This window comes from Marmota monax, unplaced genomic scaffold, assembly GCF_021218885.2.
Source record: "Marmota monax isolate L192 unplaced genomic scaffold, Marmota_monax_Labrador192_F-V1.1 WCK01_AAM20220418_F8-fsc00023, whole genome shotgun sequence".
Classification (NCBI taxonomy): Eukaryota; Metazoa; Chordata; class Mammalia; order Rodentia; family Sciuridae; genus Marmota; species Marmota monax.
In genome coordinates, this window is record NW_026692907.1 from 18,236,615 (window position 1) to 18,257,393 (window position 20,779).

The 20,779-nt window shown below is 33.6% G+C and overlaps 1 protein-coding gene across 3 annotated transcripts in view; it reads right to left on the bottom strand.

Annotated features, from left to right (window-relative positions):
• Window positions 1–436: 436 nt before the first annotated feature.
• Window positions 437–20,779, bottom strand: part of Ankrd13c (ankyrin repeat domain 13C) — a 70,539-nt gene continuing 50,196 nt past the window's right edge. For 2 of the 3 annotated variants that reach the window (XM_046450957.2, XM_046450955.2), the window contains 4 exons: window positions 18,108–18,187; window positions 15,624–15,722; window positions 12,557–12,657; window positions 437–3,299 (listed from right to left, as the gene is read on the bottom strand). In XM_046450957.2, the coding sequence (XP_046306913.1) occupies window positions 3,169–3,299; window positions 12,557–12,657; window positions 15,624–15,722; window positions 18,108–18,187 (411 nt within the window). In that variant the 3' untranslated portion in view covers window positions 437–3,168. Of the gene's footprint in view, window positions 3,300–11,105; window positions 11,140–12,556; window positions 12,658–15,623; window positions 15,723–18,107; window positions 18,188–20,779 lie in introns of all 3 variants that reach the window. The other variant, XM_046450958.2, reaches the window with a different exon arrangement.

The following is a 20,779-nucleotide window of genomic DNA, read 5'->3' on the forward strand; positions in this document are numbered from 1 at the left end:
GTAAGAATAAGCTGGAGCTAACCACAAGCACAAACTAAAACCTACAAGGATGGACTGAAACTGGTTAAGTCTTGTTACTTTTGTTCTTGGTGGCAAGGTTGTCCTGCAGAAGGCTAGAACTCTTCACCTCTTGAAGAGCTGAAGTAGAATCCAGGGGAAGGTAGCCATCTTGCCTCATCCCAAGAAGGAGCAGATCAACCACAATATGTATGAAAGTATAGCAACTTTGGTAAGGATGTATTTTGTTAATTTTAGAAAACAGCAAAGGCATACTGTATCCACTATTAATCTTGAGATATTTCACCCTAAGCATAGGCTATTTTAAAGGCTAGCATACAAGCAAGCCTTTGAATTTACCTGAAAATTCTTACTCCCAAGTTTTTACAAGCACATTGCTTGCCCAAAAAAAACATAAATGAGGAAAAGGAAGCATCCCTTAATTGTTTACAGACAATATTTATTCCAGCCCTTTCATAGCCTCAAAAATGAAACAGTATAATCAGGATATTCATCTGATCTGTATACTTAATGAAAACTGGAGAGAAGCTTGCTAAACGTCATTATTCACCTTCCGCCAAGATGTGAATAATGAGCTGTATGTGCATAACAGTGTGAAAACCCACTAATAAGTATAAATGAAGCTTAATACCAATCTGAGCAGAAGGAAACTAGTTTTTCAGCTTCTATCAGCTGAGAGACGTGTCAATTTCCAAAACATCATTATGTACTTAAAACCCACAACAATCAGGGAAATCAGCTTTATGTTTCCCTTTTATGAATTTTGAGAATTCTACAAAGGGCAAATTGTCTCATTAGAATAATTTCTTGAGGACAGAAATTCTAAATACCACTTAGTGGCAGCAGTATCAGCCATGTCTAAATGTTTATTTGACTGTTTTATGTCCCCAACTCAGTTTATAAGTTTCTAAAATCACAAGCAGAAGACAATTTTATAAACCCACATTACAAAATCTTGATTTTTGTGTGAAATTATCAAAATATATGGCTGCTGTGATCTATTCATTTTAAACTTAACTGCATTAAGGAGCACATTTTGAAAATCTAATATTGTGAAAAGTTTATTTGCATTATTTTTTCCACCATCATAATAGATATTGACATTTGTTTGTTCTTCACGATCAGAAGACATTTTGGAATGGACAATTTGTTTCTACTATTTCTTAAAGAAAAAGTATTAAATACAAAATCCAAGTGCAAAAGTTTTCAGTAGTCTTCCCACCTCCAGTGTACCCCAGCATAACTGTCACAGCTGTTAGGAAATTGATAAATCCCAAGCTGCAATTCACCATGTCTTTTTTCCTCTCCAATTAGTCTGCACTTATGCAAAAAATCTGCAGTATATTCCTGAAAGTATACCAGATTCCTACAAAGTGAGGGAGCCTAAGAGCAACAGTAGTCACTGCCATTTAGAGTCTTAAACCCCATAATAACCAAAGACGGGATATTTCAATCACTTGATGTACAGCCATTCCCTAAATATGAGTGATCAACTTCTTTTCAGCAAAGCTAGCTCTCCGTTTACCAATTCTTTCCTCAAAATTCAACAGACCCACATACGATAGTGATTAGGTCTTTGAATTTTTAACTATGAATATTTTTCTGCATTATAAATGTATTTATTAAAAGGTCAATTGGTATGTATGGAAGATGCAGTTTTAAAGATATTTATCATAAAAAATTTTCTTATGGTTGATAACTTTGGATTGTTAAATAAATCATCTCTTCAATAAAGGTCTCTAAACTCATTTCAAATTACCTAAAATTCTGGTACAAGTTTAAACTACTGGACACTAAAAAACTTGACAGATGCATTCTTGACAAATTCATCAGGACAAACTTTTTTTAAAAAATTAGCTAAGCTCTTTAATACAACATGATACTTTATCACTGTTATACATTAGTCTCCCTAATTTATTTTCATTTTTGGACCTTCAAACCGTCTTGGAATAAATACAAGAAATTTTAAGTCAAAAAATGAGTAATGCATGATTTTAACATTTTGGAGACAATTAAAATCAAATATTTTCCTGTGACCAAAAAAAATTAACAATAGGTATTGTCAATCTTCCATATGCTTCTGGACTTTAGCTTGTAACAAATATATTCTGTTAGCATATAAAATGTTTTTACCTTACTTTGAAAGCATTATATATGTAGGGCTGTCCAAAATATGTGGGTCGTCTTAAAATTGACACCAATGATCCATATTCCACTAAAAACAAACAAAATCATCAGACTTATATGTACTTATTAGGAAGCAAGTTTAAAAATTTGGAATTTGTTTAAAGTGCTGAGATTTAGAAGAGGACTATCTATAAGCATGCTAACCGTACCTTATCATGAACATAACAAGGACTCTTAAACTTAAGTTTAGGGGGAAAAAAATAGAAGTTCTATGAAAAGAAGATTAGTAACAAACATTTTCCATTGAAGAAAGAATTCAGGTAAAAACAAATAGCACCACAATGAATTGCACTAAGGTGCTAAAGGAGGTACCATATTCCCTGCAGAGTGAACGCTCCCTCTGAAATGTATTGCAACATATAAATGCAATTGTTTTGTTTAATGGTTACCATTTGGTTCATTCATCTACAGAAAATTGCATTCCTTCTAGTTCATTATACTGAACAAACATTCAATTTACTGAACTATACATAATGTTACATAGTTTACATTTTATGAAAACAAAGCTTGAAGGAATATTTATAAATGTCACCTTGAATATAAGATGACAAGTTTTAAAGGGCTTCAACATCTCTTAAGACATTTAATTTATGTTAATGGTCCAGGAGTGTTTTAGATATAGATATATAGATATATTTATATGCATATATACTTCAAGAAGTGTAAAAAGTTTTAAAAACAAATCACAGCACTCATAGCTGCTTTACATACGAAGGTCTTAGGGTTATTAAGGTGTCAAACTACTACACTTATAATAAGTATATTTTTAAAAAGACTGAAAATGGCACATCAGGAAACTTGCTAAAATTCATATTAGAGGCCCATTTCTTTATCATTACTGATGTGTCAATTCAATGTGTAATTCCCTTTTCTTTACTGAAAGCATTTGTCCCTTCTATTTGGGTTGACCTCCAGGGTATCTCATTGTTTTTCCTTGGTTAGATGGCATATTTTCCATGTCAGTTAAAGGTCAGGAAAGCGGCTTGGATCTTCCTTGTAGTCATCAGGTATAGTAAAGATGGAGCCATCAAATTCATCATATCGAAACTCTTGAAAAGTCACAGTGGCTGTGATCGTGGGAAACACAGGTATATCTGTGGAGAGAATAATCAATGATGACAAGTCTATACTTTATAAATATATGTCTAATTCTGAGCATGTGTGTTTTGGGGAATGGTTGGGGTAATAATGATGAAGAGAACGACACTGAGATTGAGAATTTTAAGATCCCATTTATTCCCAATCTTAAGAACATAATGCCAGACTACAAATCTTTTCTTGAGGCAGAGAAATACCTTTCTACTTTGTGCATCCTGACATCTTTTCTTCAGATTTAGCACATTTGTTATGTTCACTTCTTGAGCTTATTTATTTTCATTCTTACTAACCTAAGTGAAATACATTATTCATTTTTTGTTTTAACACACTGAGAACAAACATTCTATCACTTAAATATGTGAGCAAAATGTTTCATCAAAGTTGGAGTAATAACATACCACACAGCTTGACTTCTAAACACAATATATTTCTGGCTGAAATTAATAGTGAAATCTAACATTAATAATGGGCAAATACAAGCTTACTTATGGAGACCCTATCTATCCCAAAATTTACAAAGGGTTGGAGTTATAGCTCAATAGTAGAGCACCAATGAATTCAATCCCTTGTAGCAAAAATAGTAATTTAAAATTTTAAAAATATGGACAAGTACATTAATTGTTAACGCCTATAATCCCAGTTACTGGGAAGGTTGAAGCAGGAGGATTACAAGTTTGAGGTCAGCGTTGGCAATTAGGGAGACTGTATCCCAAAATTTACAAAGGGTTGGAGTTATAGCTCAATGGTAGAACACCAATGAATTCAATCCCTGGTAGCAAAAATAATAATTTAAAATTTTTAAAATATGGACAAATACACTAATTGACTTCTTAGTTTTATTCCTAATTACTAGAAACAGTAAAAATCATTAAAAAAATGGGTTTTGATTCTGACAAATCATTAACATAGTAAAATGTTATTATGAACCTCAAGAGATTTCATCTGTAATACCTGAAACCCTTAAAATTCTGAAATAAGTCGATACATGCTAATTCAAGCATCTGGTTAAAGACACAAGAGTTAAAAAAAAAAAAAAAAGTTTTCCTCTGGTACTTGGATTGGTACCAATGAGCTACATCTTCAACCCTTTTTATTTTTTATTTTGAGACAGGTCTCACTAAGCTACCCAGGTTGGCCTCAAATTTGTATTCTCCTGCCTCAACTCACTCGGATTACAGGTGTGCACCACAACACCTGGCAAAAGACATAATAAATTAACTTATACTGATATAAACCTAGTATTTTTTCTTTGCAGAAATATTCTCATGTTTAAAAAAAAAAAAAAAACTTGGACAAATAAAAATCAGTATGAGAAGAACTATGAATTTCCAGTTATTTCTGGGGAAAATAATTACTTGTGCCTACCATGTACAGATGCTGTTCTAATACATGGATCAGCAAACTGAAGCTCAATGCCTAGGTTATTTTTGTAAGGCTTGTGAGCTTAATAGGATTCACATTGTTAAATTATGGGGGGGCGGGGGGAATATTCCTTGAACTGAAAATTACATGAAAGTCAAATTCAATGTTCACGAATACTGGGACACAATAGACACATTCATTTACATATTGTCTCCAGCTGCTTTCTTTCTCTTTAACAAAAGACTTAAGTATGTGACAGAAGCCATATGGGCATCAAAGCCAAAGTATTTATCATCTTTCAACCAAAGTATTGCTGACCACTTCTCCCCCTGCCCTCCCTGGTTCCAGGCATTGGATATAAATCAGTAAACAAGAAACAAAAGTCATGCATTATGGAAATTATACTCTGGTTGGAATAATCAAATAGGTAAAAATTAAGTGTGATAATTATCTAGAAAAATATTAAGCCTGGTGGGAGAACAGTGTCCCAGTGTAAGAATGGTTGTATAGGGTGATCAAAGGAAAACCTCAGTGAAAGGATCTTTCAGCAAAAAACAGATCAGAACAAACCATGCAGTTGCCAAGAGGATGAAAATTCCAAACAGAAGGAACAATAAGTTTTTTAAAAGCCCTAAAAGAAAAGTGTGTGGTTCTGGGAACAGCAGAGGTGGCTGGTGTAGTTGCAGCCAAGTGAATGAGGGTAGGGGAGAAATAAGTAGTCAAATTAGATGGGGTTTGCCAGACCAAGTTAAAGCCTTTGCTTTTACTCTGGATGAAATAAAAAGCCAATGGAGATTATGACCAGACTAGTAGTGTACAGTACGTTTTAGCAGATATGGTGAGAATATAATATAAGGTGACAGGAGTAAAAGGAGAGACAGCCAGAGAGACAGGAAGAAATCCAAGATAGTACTCTACCCAAGAAGTAAGAGGAAATTTGAATCACTATCTCAGTCATTTACTGAGACACAAATTCCAAAAAAGTCAAATCTAAGAACAGATTTAGATTAAAAACTAAACAATGTGAATATCAATAATAAACATAGAGTAGAAGAGAGAAATCTGCAATGAAGTGAGGAAGTGACCTTCTTTTTAAGATCATTACAGGTTTTACATGCAACTGTAACTAATAATACAGAAAGACCCCGAGTACCTTTTATCCAAAGGTAACATCTAACAAAAATACATTATGATAAACTGGACACCGACAGATAATACAGTAAAAGATGTTTAATATTTCCATCACCACATATTGGTCTCAAGTTAAATGTTTTTATGTTTCCTTTTTATAGCCACATTCACTTTCCTCATGCCCCATGCTTTCCTTAATCCCTGACAACCACTAAACTAATTTCTTCTTTTTTGGTACCTAGGATTGAACGCAGGGGCGCTCAACAACTGGGGCCCATCCCCAGTCCTTTTTAATATTTTACTTAGAGACAGGGTCTCACTGAGTTGCTTAGCGCCTCGCCATTGCTGAGGCTGGCTTTGAACTCGTGATCCTTCCTGCCTCAGCCTCCCAAGAAACTGGGATTACAGGCGTGGGCTACTGCACAGTTTAAATTCCTCATTTCTATAAGATTTTTCACTTCAAACACTCTTTAAATAAATGGAATCATACAGTATAAGACCTATTGAGTTGTTTCATGTATTAACAGTACATTCTTTTTCTTTCTGAATAGTATTCCTTGGTATAATGAGCCATAGACATTTATAATTTTAATTTTTGGCTATTACAGATACAGCTGACATGAAATGAACATTTATGTACAGGTTTTTGTGTGAACATAATCACTTTTCTGGTAAATGTGTAAGAGTAAAACTGCTTGATTGTATACAGTAGTTGCAAGAGAGTTTTTAAGAAACAGACAAAACATTTTTCAGAGTGGCTATACGTACCATTTTTACATTATCATCAGTAATGTAAGAGTGACCCTGTTTCTCCACAACCTGACTCACAAATGTCTGGTGTTGTCATAGTATCTTATTTTAGCCATTCTGTTGGCTGTAAGTGATATATCACCCCAGTTTTAAAATGCATATCCCAAAGACTAATGATAACCAACATTTTTCATGTGCTTATCCTCTATGTATCTTCTTTGGTAAACTGTTTCTTCTCTTCATGTCTTTTGCCCTTTTCTAATTGGCTTGTTTTGTTACTGATGAGTTTTCAGAGTTCTTGACATATTCTAGATATTAATGTTTTAAAAATATTTTCTCCCACTCTGTAACCTGTTTTCTTACTCCTACCCTTTTCTGGAGAAAAAATTAACTTTTGGTAAAGTCTGATTCATTGATTATTCCTTTTATGGATCATGCTTTTAAAAAAATTAATAACTCTTTGCCTAAAAACAGATTCCTAATAATGTGTTGTTTATTTCCTAGAAGTTTTACATTTTTTATAGTTACAATTATTTTAGGTCCAATTATCCATTTCAACTTTTGCCTAAAACAAAAGACTTAGTCACAGGTTCTTTTTTTTTTTGGGGGGGGGGGGGGACGGTTGGATATCCAGTTACTCCAGCATTATTTGTAGGAAAGACTAGCTTTCTTCCTTTGAACTGCTTTTCAAAATCAGTTGGCTACATTTTATAAGGATTCCCTATTCTGCTATGTTGATCTGTATGTATATCCCTCAGCTGATTTCATATGTATTGATCACCATAGTAATATAATAAATGACCAAAACAATGTGATTTCTTTTTCAAAAGTTTTAGGTATAGTTAATGGTTTTGAACTATCCTCTCAGAAAAGATACTGAGTCACAGCTCTCAGTAACTCCTTAAGACTCATCAGGATGGCTTCTTACCCTTACAAAAAAGGGAAATTAGAAAACATGCAGAGAACACTAAGTGAACATGAAGGCAGAAATTGGAATGCTTCCAAAGGACAGGGAAAACCATCATAAGATAGGGAAGAGGAGGTATGGAATAGAAACTTCATCATAGCCTTCAGAACGGACCAACCTTGCTGACACCATGATCTTAGATTTTTAGCATCCAGAAAACTGTACAACACCAAAATTTTTGTTGTTGAAGGCAGTTTGTGCTGGTTTGTTATGGCAATCCTAGTAAAATTAATACAGCTATTCTAGTTCAAAGCTTTGACTTTCCATGTAAACTTCAGAAATAATCTTGTTTATATTATTTCCTGTTTTTAAGTGATTATAATTGGTATTTAACTTATAACTTTGAGGTCTGTATGTTTGTTAATATGTAGAAATATGACTGACATTTTATGTTCAACCTGTATCCTATAACCCCAATAAACTTACTGCTGCTGGGTTTTTTATAGAATCTTTATAAGTTGTTCTACCTATAGAATCATGTAATTTGTTATTAGGGAAGGTTTTCTTGTTTTCTACTGTAAATGCCTTTTATTTACTTTCTTTCCCTAATACAATTACTTGCTTTTTATTTCTTTAAGGTCTGTAGTGCTATACCATTTCATTCCTTTTGTGAAGAATTTGGTTTTTCTTTTTTTTGAGAGAGAGAGAGAATTTTAATATTTATTATTTTAATATTTATTTTTCAGTTATCGGCGGACACAACATCTTTGTTTTGTATGTGGTGCTAAGGATCGAACCCCGAGCCGCACGCATGCTAGGCAGACGCACTACCACTTGAGCCACATCCCCAGCTCAGGAATTTGGTTTTTCTTATCAGTCTTTCTATAAGTCTATCAATTATTTGTTTTCAAAGAATGAGCACTTTGCTTCACTGTTTTCTCTGATTTCTACTCTTTATTATTTCCTTCCTAACCCTAACCCTCTGCTTGCTTTGGATTTATTTTGCTCTTTTCTTTTAAGTTATTGAAATAGACAAATAATTTTCAGTCTTCCTTTCCCCCCACCCCCCCCTTTTGGGTACTGGGATTGAACCCAGGGACGCTCTACCACTGAGCTACATTCCCAGCCCTTTTTATTTTTTATTTTGAGACAGGGTCTCACTAAGTTCTTTAGGGTCTCCCTATGTTGCTGACGCTGGCTTTGAACATAAGATCCTCCTAACTCAGCCTCCCAAACTGCTGGGATTACAAGTGCATGCCACTGCACCTGCCTCCTCTTTCTTCTTCTTCTTCTTTTTTTTTTTTTTTTTTTTTGCTTGTTTTAAATTTTCTTTGCTTGAGCCTCCTCTTTCTTAATATGTGGATTTAGTGCTCTAACATTTCCCCCTCAGCACTGCTTTATCTATGTTCCACAATTTTACTACATTGTAATTTCATTTTCATTCAAGCTCAATGCATTGTTATATTTCCCCTGAAACTTTTCCTTTAACATATAGATTACTTAAAAGACCATTTTTGAGTTTCCAACTGTTTGGAGATTCTCCTTTTTTCTGTTATTAGTTTCAAGGTCAATTCCATTATGTTCAGAATGGACTATGTATGACTCTTCTTTCATATTTTTTACTCAGGTTTCCTTTATGCATCACATAGCCTACCCTAGTATATGCTCCATGAGCACTTGAAACTAATATGAATTCTGGTGATGTTAACTGGAATGTTCCATAAATGTCTTCCTCCTGGGATGATCCTTTTATCATTATATAATGTCCTTCTCTGTGTCTGATAATTTCCTTTGCTTTGAAATCTACTCTATTTAATTTTAATATAACCAGCTCTGATTTCCTTTGAATAGTGTTTGCATGATATATCTTTTCCCATCCTTTCACTTTTAAGCTTCCTTTAACATTACATTTTAAGTCTCTTGAAGATAGTCTATAGGTCTTAATTTTTGTTTTGTTTTTAGAGACAGAGTCTCACTTCATTGCCCAGGTGGGCCTTAAACTCCTGGGCTCAAGTGATCCTTCTCCTTCAGCTTCCTAAGAAGCTGGGATTATAAGCACAATGCCACTGTCCATTGCTCTGGATTCTTTGATTCTTTTATTCCCTTATTTTTTCTAGTGGTGCAAATGAAATCCAGAGATTTATGCATGTTAGGCAAGCACTCTATCACTTAACTATACCCCCAAGTCCCTGGGTCATGTTTTTTGGGGGGTGGTACTAGGAATTGAACTCATGGGCACTCAATCACTGAGCCACATCCCCAGCCCTATTTTGTATTTTATTTATAGACAAGGTCCCACTGAGTTGCTAGGCGCCTAGTCACTGCTGAGGCTGGCTTTGAACTTGCAATCTTCCGGTCTTGGCCTCCTGAGCTGCTGGGCCTAGGTCACGTCCTACTTTAATGTGCATTCTTTTTTTTTTTTTAATAGTTTCACTGATTTTTTTTTATACACTTATTTTATTTATTTGTATGTGGTGCTGAGGATCGAACCCAGGGCCTTGCACATGCAAGGCGAGCGCTCTACCACTGAGCCACAACCTCAGCCCCATCACGTCCTACTTTAGCAATCACTGTCTTTTAAATTCTCCTCTTAGACCACTTATTTTTAATAGTATATTAATATGTTCAGACTTAAGTTTGTCATTTTATTTTGTTTTCTGTTTATTCTGGTTTGTTTGTTTGTTTCTTTTTCTTTCCTTCCTTAAGGTACTTGACAATTATCTATAGTGTTTTTCGGTTTCTCTCTTCATAAACCATCTTTAGTGATTGCTCTCGATATGTATTACACACATTTAATTTATCATAGTTTCCTAGTGTCATCATTTTACCCCTTTCAAGTGAAGTAGAGAATCCTTGCCTCATTTATGTCCCTTTACCTTCTTCCATTTAGAATTTAATTGTAAATAGGAAGAAATAATACAGAGATAAAAGTAGACATTCAAACAGCTTAGCTATGGAAAGTAAGAATTAAAGCAAGAGCTGAATAAAGTGAAGTTACAAAAAACTTTTTTTAAGTTGGGTGGTTGAACTTTATAAGGTTGAAAGAATTGACAGGAAAAAAGTAGTAAAAAAACTAACAGGAAAAAGATGGTAGAAAACGGGCTGTGAGGTAAAGCAGATATATGAACAACAGCACACTAAAAAAACTGGAAGAACAGATACATAGCACAAATGAAAAGATTATTTAAACTATGAAGAAGAACATCATTTCCACTGAGATAGATAGGAAAGATGGAGGAAAAGACAGGGGGACTGAGAACAGTAAGGAGAGGTCTCTTCTTATAGTCTTTTTTTCTAAAAAAGGAAATAAAAGTCTTCTGTTTGGAATTATAAAAAGTAGGAGGGGGAAAATGAAGATTTGATTAAAAAAAAAAGTTCAAATTTAGCCCTAAAGCAAAACAAGACAAACAGCAAATATAAGAAAAGATCACTCATAACCAATATATAAAGTTTTGACTAATTTTGAAAACAACAATTGTGACTTGTTAAAATTTTCTCACAATTGTAGTTTTTATCCTAAAAATAGAACCAGAAATGGAGTTAAACAAGGAATGGGGTTAAACAAGGCTGGTTCAAGAGAAGGTCAAACAAACAAAATAAATAAATCCCTATAACTTTTTAAAAGTATAACAGCAAAAGATTATATATATACCTTGTTAAGACTGTGGATCTATGTCAGAGAATGCCTGCAAAAAAGTATTGCAAAGTTTTTTCCTTCTCATACAATCAAAGTCATTATTTTGCATAAAAATCTACATTGCATTATCAAGTTTGATTTAGATTTCGAACTTATAATTAAATGTGAATGCAGGAATAGCTTCTTGGAATTTCCTTTTATTTAACCTCTGTCCTTTGTCCTAGTTTGTCACTGTAATTAGAGAGGAATCCTTTGTGACCATGGAAAAGAGAAACAGAGTTTCAAGCTTCTGTAGAAATGCTCAGCCATCCCTTATTCAAAACTAGAAAATACAGCCTTTAGCTTTAGCTTTCAAAATCTTATCACTGATTCCTCCAAATCAGATACTGGGTTACCAATGCTTTTTTAATGCAAAGGACAACTGGCATAGCGAAAATCATTTTAAATTTAATTTTAATCCAAAAATATGGCTTATGTCTAAGTCTGGAAAGTTGAAATGGATAGATTTAATTTTTAGCAATGAAAACATTATCTCTGAGAGTAAAGCATTTTGAGTAATTATTATGGGATTTTTAAAAACATGGAATGAATGGGGTTGTGGCTCAGTGGTAGAGTGCCTAGCGCATATGTGAGGCACTGGGCTCAATCCTCAGCACCACATAAAAAAATAAATACGATAAAGGTATTGTGTCTATTTACAATCAAAATTTTTTTTAAAAAAAACATGGAATGAAACAAGATCAAATATATATGAGAAATTAAATAAAGACCCCATTTACTATCTAATTTTTCTCTCCCACTACAAGATATGCAAGGACAAGAACTTTTGCTTTCTCCTATCCCTGAAAGAGTATCTGTCACATAGCAAAGATTCATTAAATATTGGGTGGCTGGCTAGATGACTGGATGGCATTAAAGGCTCTACCTGAAGCTTAATGTTACTTCTAGGCTTAAATCCCTAAAATGATTTAAAATGGTCTTTGTTCCATTTTCTAAGTTAGAAAAATAAAAAGTGTTTAAAAAAAATGTTTCCTTTTTCTAAAGATCATTGCTTAAGATACAATTAAGTTTAAACATTAGGATTGAAAATAAAATGTGTGATTCCTTCTTTTTTGAATGACTGCTCTCTCCAAAAACATTTGTTAATAAGCAAAACCTTAAGAAGTATGATGAAAATTTGGACTAACCGTCAGTCTCTCTATTTCACATTACTCTATATCATTAGTTATTCACTTCTTGTATGAAACATCCCTTATATTTCATTTGAATCACATAGAATTAGAACTCCCATAAGGCACTTTATATGCATGATTAATAGATCAATGTATCTAAGTAAAGAAAAACTTTATAAAAATGTAAGCAACTAATAAATGTGCTTTCTTTTAAAACATACTTCTTATTAAATTTAAATAAACAACTCCATATTTCAAATAGACACTAAAATTACATCCAAATTTTTTTCTTACCTAATTTTACAGGAAAGCCTGGAGGAAGCTTCATCTGAACAAATTCTCTAAGCTTGTTAAAGTGCTTGAAGGGAGCTATTACTTCTAAAACATTCAATAATCTGAAAAATAGAAGAAGAAAAAAATATTTCATTGTTCAAAATATTATTTCTGTTGCTCTTTTGTTGCATTTAACTACATGCTTCAAACTAAGTAATACTGACTTTCAGATCTTAGGAATGAGGAAATCACACACTTTCTGCATCCTGGATTTTTAATTTTCTTTTTACTGTGCAAATTTTATGACTTTTGTTTCTCCAGCCATAGTTTTCATAGTTGTTTGATATTAGGTCCTTATTTAAATGGATTACAGACTTATTGTTTCCTTGCTGAAGTCTACAAATTACTGAGTTCTTTAATAAGTATCTATCAATTATGTGTGAATGGCTCTTGTGTGCTTAATATTCCTTCAATTCTTGCCTATTTGATAAATAGTATTTTTGTCTTTAAAGGGAAATTTCACTCATATGTTTCAGATTATCTATCTTTTCCCTCTGACTTACAATTTCACACCTCTTAGAATTCTGTATCTCACTACTCACTATATTACAATTTCTCCTTTCATTTTCTGGTTAAATGGATTTCTTTCTGGTATTTTGGGGGATGGGGCAGGGCAGTACTGGGGATAAAACTCATTCTACTTTTGAGTACATGCCCAATCCTTTCTTTCTTCCTTTTTTTTTTTTTTTTTCCTTTTGTTGTTGTTGTTGCTGGAGATTGAATCCAGGGCCTTGTGCATGTGAGGCAAGCACTCTACCAACTGAATCATCTCCCCAGCCCGCTTTTTTTCATTTTATTTTGAGATAGGGTCTCACTGGCCTTGAACTTGTGATCCTCCTGCCTCAGACTCCCAAGTCACTGGGATTATAGACATGTGCCACTCTGCCCATCTTGGGATTTCATTTTCAAGTAGTAGTATTTTTCTTTCAACAAAGGCCTATAGCTACTATACTCCTTAAATTTTTTTGTGTCTGAGAATATCTTCAGTTGCATTGCATATAAGTGACAGCTAGAAATACTATCAGATTACACTTTGCTTTTTTTCATAAATGTCAAAAATTTGGGGGTGGGGAGATGTAAGACCAGGCTGACTTTACCCATTTTCTGTCTTGATGCCTCTCAATTACTTTATTAACAACTGAAGTTCAATAGTTTAATCGGATAATTTTTGTTACTGATGATTCATTTTTCTTATAACTTAATGTTTATCTTACAGATTCAGTTCTTTGTTACAGAGAAATATTCTTCTATAATATTTTGAATATTGTTTCAGCTACATTTTGAAGATTTTTTATTTAAAGGGAACACCAATGATTCTTATGTTGAATCATCTTTGTCCTCCAAATCTACTGTTTTCTTTAACTCCTTTTATGTGTTCTTACATTCATTGTAACCTGTCAAAATTTCAGTCACCTCTACTCTTTTATTGTTGTTTCTAATATGTTTATTTGTAATAGTGTTGTTTTATGCTCAATCAATTTCTCTTTAGCTTTACAATCTCCTTTTCATTTCATTCTATTCTTTCACCTCATCTTAGAGTGGTCTAGTATGTTGATTTCATGTCTTTTATGTTTTTCCATAGTATTTACAGAAAATTTTCTTTGGTCCCTTTACCTGTGTTTAATTTTGGAATGATTTCGTTGTATGGCTTTTGAAAGTAGTATTCCTTATTTTACTTTTTTTCAGGAATAGTGGTTACAACTGACACATCTTATCTCAGTAAGAAACCCAATTTCTTCACAAAACATTTCTGAAATTTGGATAATTCCTAAAATTGATGTCATCAGAAAATTAGCTACATTTTCTTCTTCAATCGTTCATAGACTATAAAACTGATACATCATGGAGTCACTGGGTCCTAGATAAAATGTATTATGACCGACTTGTACATGTGGTTAATTCCTTCTCACATTTTTCTAAAGTTTACATATAGGACAAAAATCAGGGAGTATGCTCTATGTACAGACTGTTGAAAAATATGGGTCCTACTAAGTTCTCCAAGAAAAAATTTTTTCATGTATTAAGCCAGGTTTTTTGTTTTGTTTTGTTTGCTTTTTGGTGTATTGGATCAGACTGGAAGGGCAAGAAACGAGGAAGAAAAATAGCCATTCCACTTACTAAAGCTTAAAGTAACAATTCCATCAAGAGTGGGCTGTAGGGCTTGGGGTTATGGCTCAGTGGTAGCACACTTTCCTGGTATGTGTGAGGCACTGGGTTCGATTCTCAGCACCACATATAAATAAATAAAGGTCTATCAACAACTTTAAAATAATTTTTTTAAAAAAGTGGACCTGTAGCTACCCACATCCCATTTCTCCCATGTATCCAAATTAGATTTTTTTTTTTAAGAAGCATCTGGTGAGTGCAGATTTAAGGATATATTCAAACAAAATGAAATATTTATAATAGTGACAAACTAAAGGATATATTCAAACAAAATGAAATATTTATAATAGTGACAAACTAAAAACAAAATGTCTACAAATAGGAGAATGATAAAAATAAATGGCAGTAAAATAGGAGAATGATAAAAATAAATGGCAGTAAAACAATACTATGAAAATACCAAGAAAGAAGGAAAAAAAATAAGATGACAAAAATGCGATTAAGAACTCAATGCACTCACTTTAAAAGAGATAAAGGAACTCATAGAACAAAATGTGGACAATTTCCCATTTTAATAAAAAAACGCAAAACAAAAGTCTGAACAAAAATACATTAGTTATTAACTATAAATATGGTAAAAGAATTACCATTTTTTGGTCTATAAACTTCCATCCTTTTAAACTTATTCATGTATTACTTCAATAACTTTTTTAAAATATTGAATAATTTATCTGGAGAAAATAATAAAAATATTAATACTTTGTCACCAAGAAATTTCTAAAGGTTTACACAGATCAAGGCAATGGCTATTTGCTTTTACATTTCAAAGTCCTCAAACTCAACAATCAAATGCAAATATTATTACAGCCTTTAGGGTTTAATAGCTCTCTTTATAAACATGTATAATTAATAACAAACTTACGACTCAATCCCTAAGGGAAATTCCTGGCTCATGGCTATGGTGGCTTTAAAGGTTTTCTTACTCTCTTTGCACACCAGCTCTCTACCCAGATGCGGAGCTCTAAAATGGGAGGTTACAGGGAGAGAAAAAGAAAATATTAGGAAACTTATTCCAAATGACATTCACTATTAATTCAATTTTTCTTACTGTCTACAGAAATAATATAATGCTAAAAGAGAATAAGATGTATAAGAAATGGGATAAGGGTAACAAAAAGAAAACAGCAAAGACTAAAAGTTCAGAAAAAATTACTAGACCTCAATTAATTGCAAATTGAATATAACTGAATTTTAATAATCACTATTTTATGGAAGACAACCGCTAGAAAAACAATTTTTAAAAGTATTATTGCATAACTTTAAAATCCCTTACTCAATTCAGTTTCCTTTACTGTCTACTACAGTGTCTCAGCCTTTATGAATAAGAGGTCTTAAGAAGAATAAAGAATTCTATAGTAAACACTGTCAAAAGACAAAAGTATACCAACTTTAGTTTAAAGATCTAATTTGCCTCCCTGGACCCCACATGCAAGCATGAGCACTCCGATGAGCCTAAAATAGAATTTGGAAGACCACTCCCCACCCACTCCAATCCCAAGAAGATACAGATGCTGGCTGCTGGCCCCAGTATATATGGACTCTTTTTGATGTGATAAGGAGGCTCCAGGAACTCCAAAGGAGGCAAAATCTGTGAAACTCCTTTTAGCCGCAGACTCAGAAACTACTGCCTTTTGTCCTAATGCACCCCTTCCTGTGGAACACAGACTAACTAAATCTATGTAGGTATATTTCACACCTTTTGTCTCACTAAACTATAGTTGCCTCCTCAAATTCTGCTAATTTTTAGGAATTTCAAAATTGGAACTTTTGAAACAAGTTTCTTCCATCTCCCTTCAAAACTGGCTTTGAATAAAATTATTTTCCCACCAACTGGACCAAATATTCATGGAACAGAGAGTATTTCGCCTAACATCTTCCTCCACTGGTGGAATCTTGTGCAGTTTGGTAACAAGCTGAGCAGAGTTTGGTTTTATAGACACAAATGTGCAAAAGAAAGCAAGACAAAAGGTAGATTGATAGTTTCAAAGCTATTTTCCTTACAGGGTTTAAACAGCGGGGACTTTCCTATTTTACATTAACTCAGGTTGCCTGGAATTTCCTCAGTTATTTTTTCAAAGTTCAATTTGATTAGGTGGCATATAGCACAAGTAACTATACTCTTGAGTTTGTGTGATCTTCTGGAGCCTACTGTGAGAGGCTAGTTCAAACTAATGGCTTCTCATAAAATATGTTAAACACTATAGACTATTCAGACAGAAACATTATGGAGCAGACAGAAAAGGTACAAAGAAGCCTTTTAATAAGAATGTCAAAATGATGATGGCTTCTAAGCATGGAGGTAGGTGACACTTTCTTTATCCATTCATCACTCTTTTAATATATAAATACATACTGAATACAAGTTAGGTTAATTACTGTACTAAGTACTGGTAATATAATAGAAAACAAAGATTTTTTTTCTTTTTTTTTTTTTTGCAGTACTGGGGAGTTAATCCAGGGGTGCTCTATCTACCACGGTGCTACATACTCAGTCCTTTTTATTTTCATTTTTATTTATTTATTTTAGGGGAAATATATATACACATACATACATACATACATATATATATTTTTAAGGGATTAAATCCAGGGTGCTTAACCACTGAAACACATGCTCAGCCCTTTTTATTTATTTTTAATTTTGAGACAAGATCTCACTAGGTTGCTTACAGTCTCGCTAAATTGCTGAGGCTGGCTTCGAACCTTCCATCCTCATGCCTCAGCTTCCCTGGCCATTGGGATTAAAGCAGTGCATCATCACGCCCCACTTTCTGTTTTCATTTCGAGACAGGGTCTTACTAAGTTGCCCAGGTGGGTCTTGAATTTGCAATCCTCTTGCCTCAACCTATGAATTGCTGGGATTGCAGGCATGCACTACAACACCCAGCAGCAAAGGTCTAGTATAAGTTGAAGCAAAAAGGTAATAATAGAAGATAAGTTTGGAAAGGCAAACAGGACACAAATAATGAATTATACACCATGCTAAAGAATCAGGGCAATGACTAAACACAAAAGTTCATCATACAAAGGAAAATTTCAAATAAGAAACAACATTGTGCAGTTCCCTACATATATTTCCTTAAAACAAATACTACAGTTTTTTGGGGGGTGGGTGGGCAGTGGGGGATGGATAAATTGGCAGGAGGAATGTAGAAAGAAGGCTCTACAATCTAGAGTATACATGATTCAGTATATTCTTCCTCATGATTTTCTAAGTTAAAAAACACTGCTTCAAACAATATATTAATAATTATCTCTCTAAAATAAATTTTTATACCTAGTCACACATTCTGTTTTTACAAATTATTCTTTCTAAAAACCAAAGAAAACATAAAAATCCACCTACTTTCCATTTTCAGCAGATATATATTCTTCCCATGTAATAGTGTTCTGAGGAGGAGGGGTAAGGGACTGTCTTCGAACAGGCTGCCAAAATATAAAAGAGAAATAAAGAGAAGGGGAGGAGGCTGGGTGAAAAAAGAAAAATGTTAAATGTTTAAAATATAAAATTAAAACATATAGTAAACTGGGTGCTAGGGTTAGAGAGCACCTGTTAGCATACCAGAGGCCCTGAATTCTATCCCAGCACTGGAATAACACACACACACACACACACACACACACATTGTATTATTTAAAATCATCAATCTCCTTAATTTCTTCAATATAATACTTAAAGAGGTTCCTTCCAGGACCAAGTCAGTACCCTGGTGATTCAAGCTCTAATAGAAATATTACTAATTTTTTTCTAATGAATACTAGTATCAAAGTAATAATACCATTCACTCAACGTTTCAATCATCTAAAATGTTTCTGTGGCTCAGTGGTAGAACACAAGTTTAATTTCTTTAAACATTAATTTCCCTTCAGGGCACAGTGGCACATGCCTGTAAAATCTCAGCAACTCAGGAGGCTGAGACAGGAAGATAATGCCTAGCCTCAGCAACTAAGAAAGATCTTGCATCTTTGGGAATGTACTTCTGTGGTAAAGTGTGCTAGGTTCAATAACCAATACAAAAAAAAAAAAAAAATCAACAGAAAAATAAATAATCCAATTAGAAAATGGGCAAAAGAAAGGAACACTTATCACTGAAAAACAAATACAAGTGGAAAATAAGCACATCAAAAGAAGAATATTCAATATCCCTAGGCATTAGGAAAATACAATTAGAATCACAATGAGGTAGCACTGTACACTGTCAGAATGGGTGATACCAAAAAAAAAAAAAAATACACACACACACAAACAAGCAAGGATCTGAAAAACTGGATAATTCATAAACTGCTGATGAAAACAGAAGCCAGAAAACATTTTGGCAGTTTTCTTATAAAACTAAATTACCATATGACACAGCAACTTCACTCTTAGGCATGTACCCCAAAGAAATAGAGAATTATGTTCACACAAAAACCTACATGTAAAATCAGCATACTACAGTAATGCAGCCACATCAATATTTACGGCAGCTCAATTCACAGTAGCTATGGAACCAACTTAAGTGCTGTTCAACAGATGAATGGATAAAGAAAATATGGTATATACACCATGGACTATTAGTCAAAAAGAAGAATGAAATTATGGTATTTGCCATAAAGGATAAATCTGGAGACAATAATGCTAAGTGAAAAAAAGTTAATCCCAAAGAACCAAAGGCTGACTGTTCTCTCTGATAAGTGGATGCTAACATACAATAAGGGTGGGAGAAGGGAAGAATGGAAGTTCACTGGATTAGACAAAGGGAATGAAGGGAAGGGAGGAGGGATGGAAATAGGAAAGACAGTAGAATGAATTGGACATAACTTTCCTATGTTCATATATAAATACACAACTTGTTTATTTATATCATGTACAACCACAAGAATGGGAAATTACACTTCACATATGCACAGTTATGTCAAAATACATCTACTGTCATGTATAACTAAAAAAAAAAAAACAACAAATGAAAAATGAAAAAAAAAAAAAAACTACATGTGAATATTTACAGCAGCTTAATTTATAATAGCCAAAAAATTGAAAACAGCCCAGATCTTCAACAGCTGAATGGTTAAATAAACTGTGATACTCATTGCTGAGTACCATCCTAGTCAAAAGCTCACCAAATGTTTCATCTTTTGTAGAAATTGACAGATTGAATTTAAAAACGCATAAAGAACTACAACTGGACACTGGTAGCACAGGCCTATAATCTCAGTGACTTTGGAAGGCTGAGACAGAAATTTCCAGGTTAGCACCCGCAACTCAGTGAAACCATGTCTCAAAATAAAGTTTAAGAAGGGCTGGGTATGTAGCTCTAAAGTAGAACAATTCTACTTCAGTAGTACCATGCTACTCAGCAATGAAAGCAACAAACTATTGATACAACTTGGATAAATTACCAGGGAATTATATTAAGTGGAAGGCAAAGGCAATTTCAAAGGGTTACCTATTAGGATATGATTCCATTTACAGAACATCCTTAAATTAACAACCTTAAAAAAAGGAGGAACAGATTAGTGGTTGACAGGAGTAAGGGACAGTGAGAGGAAAAGTGAGCAGGAGGTATCACTATAAAAAGAGGAATATGAGGGATCCTGTAGTAATAGAAATAGTCTATGTCTTGACTATGAATTCCAACATCCTGGTTGAAATCTTTTACTACTGTTTTGCTAGATGTTACCATTAGAGGAAACTGGGTGGAGCATACACAAATCTCTATATTACTTCTTATACCTATATGTACAATTATCTTAAAATACAAAGCTTGGTTACTAGGCCACAAAACTGACCAAATTTTATTGCTCTATTATGTATATGTACAAATATGTAAGGATTTCCACTTTCATGAATAATTATAACACACCAATAAAAACAAAAAATAATGTAATCTAAACAAAAACCAAACACAAAGCAAAAGCTTGGGACTGGGCATGTAATGGCACAGACTTGCCTGGCATGCATAAGGCCCTAGGTTAGCACTAGGACCACCAAAAACAACAACAACAACAACAAAAGTACAATGTTTAATTTTTTAAAAA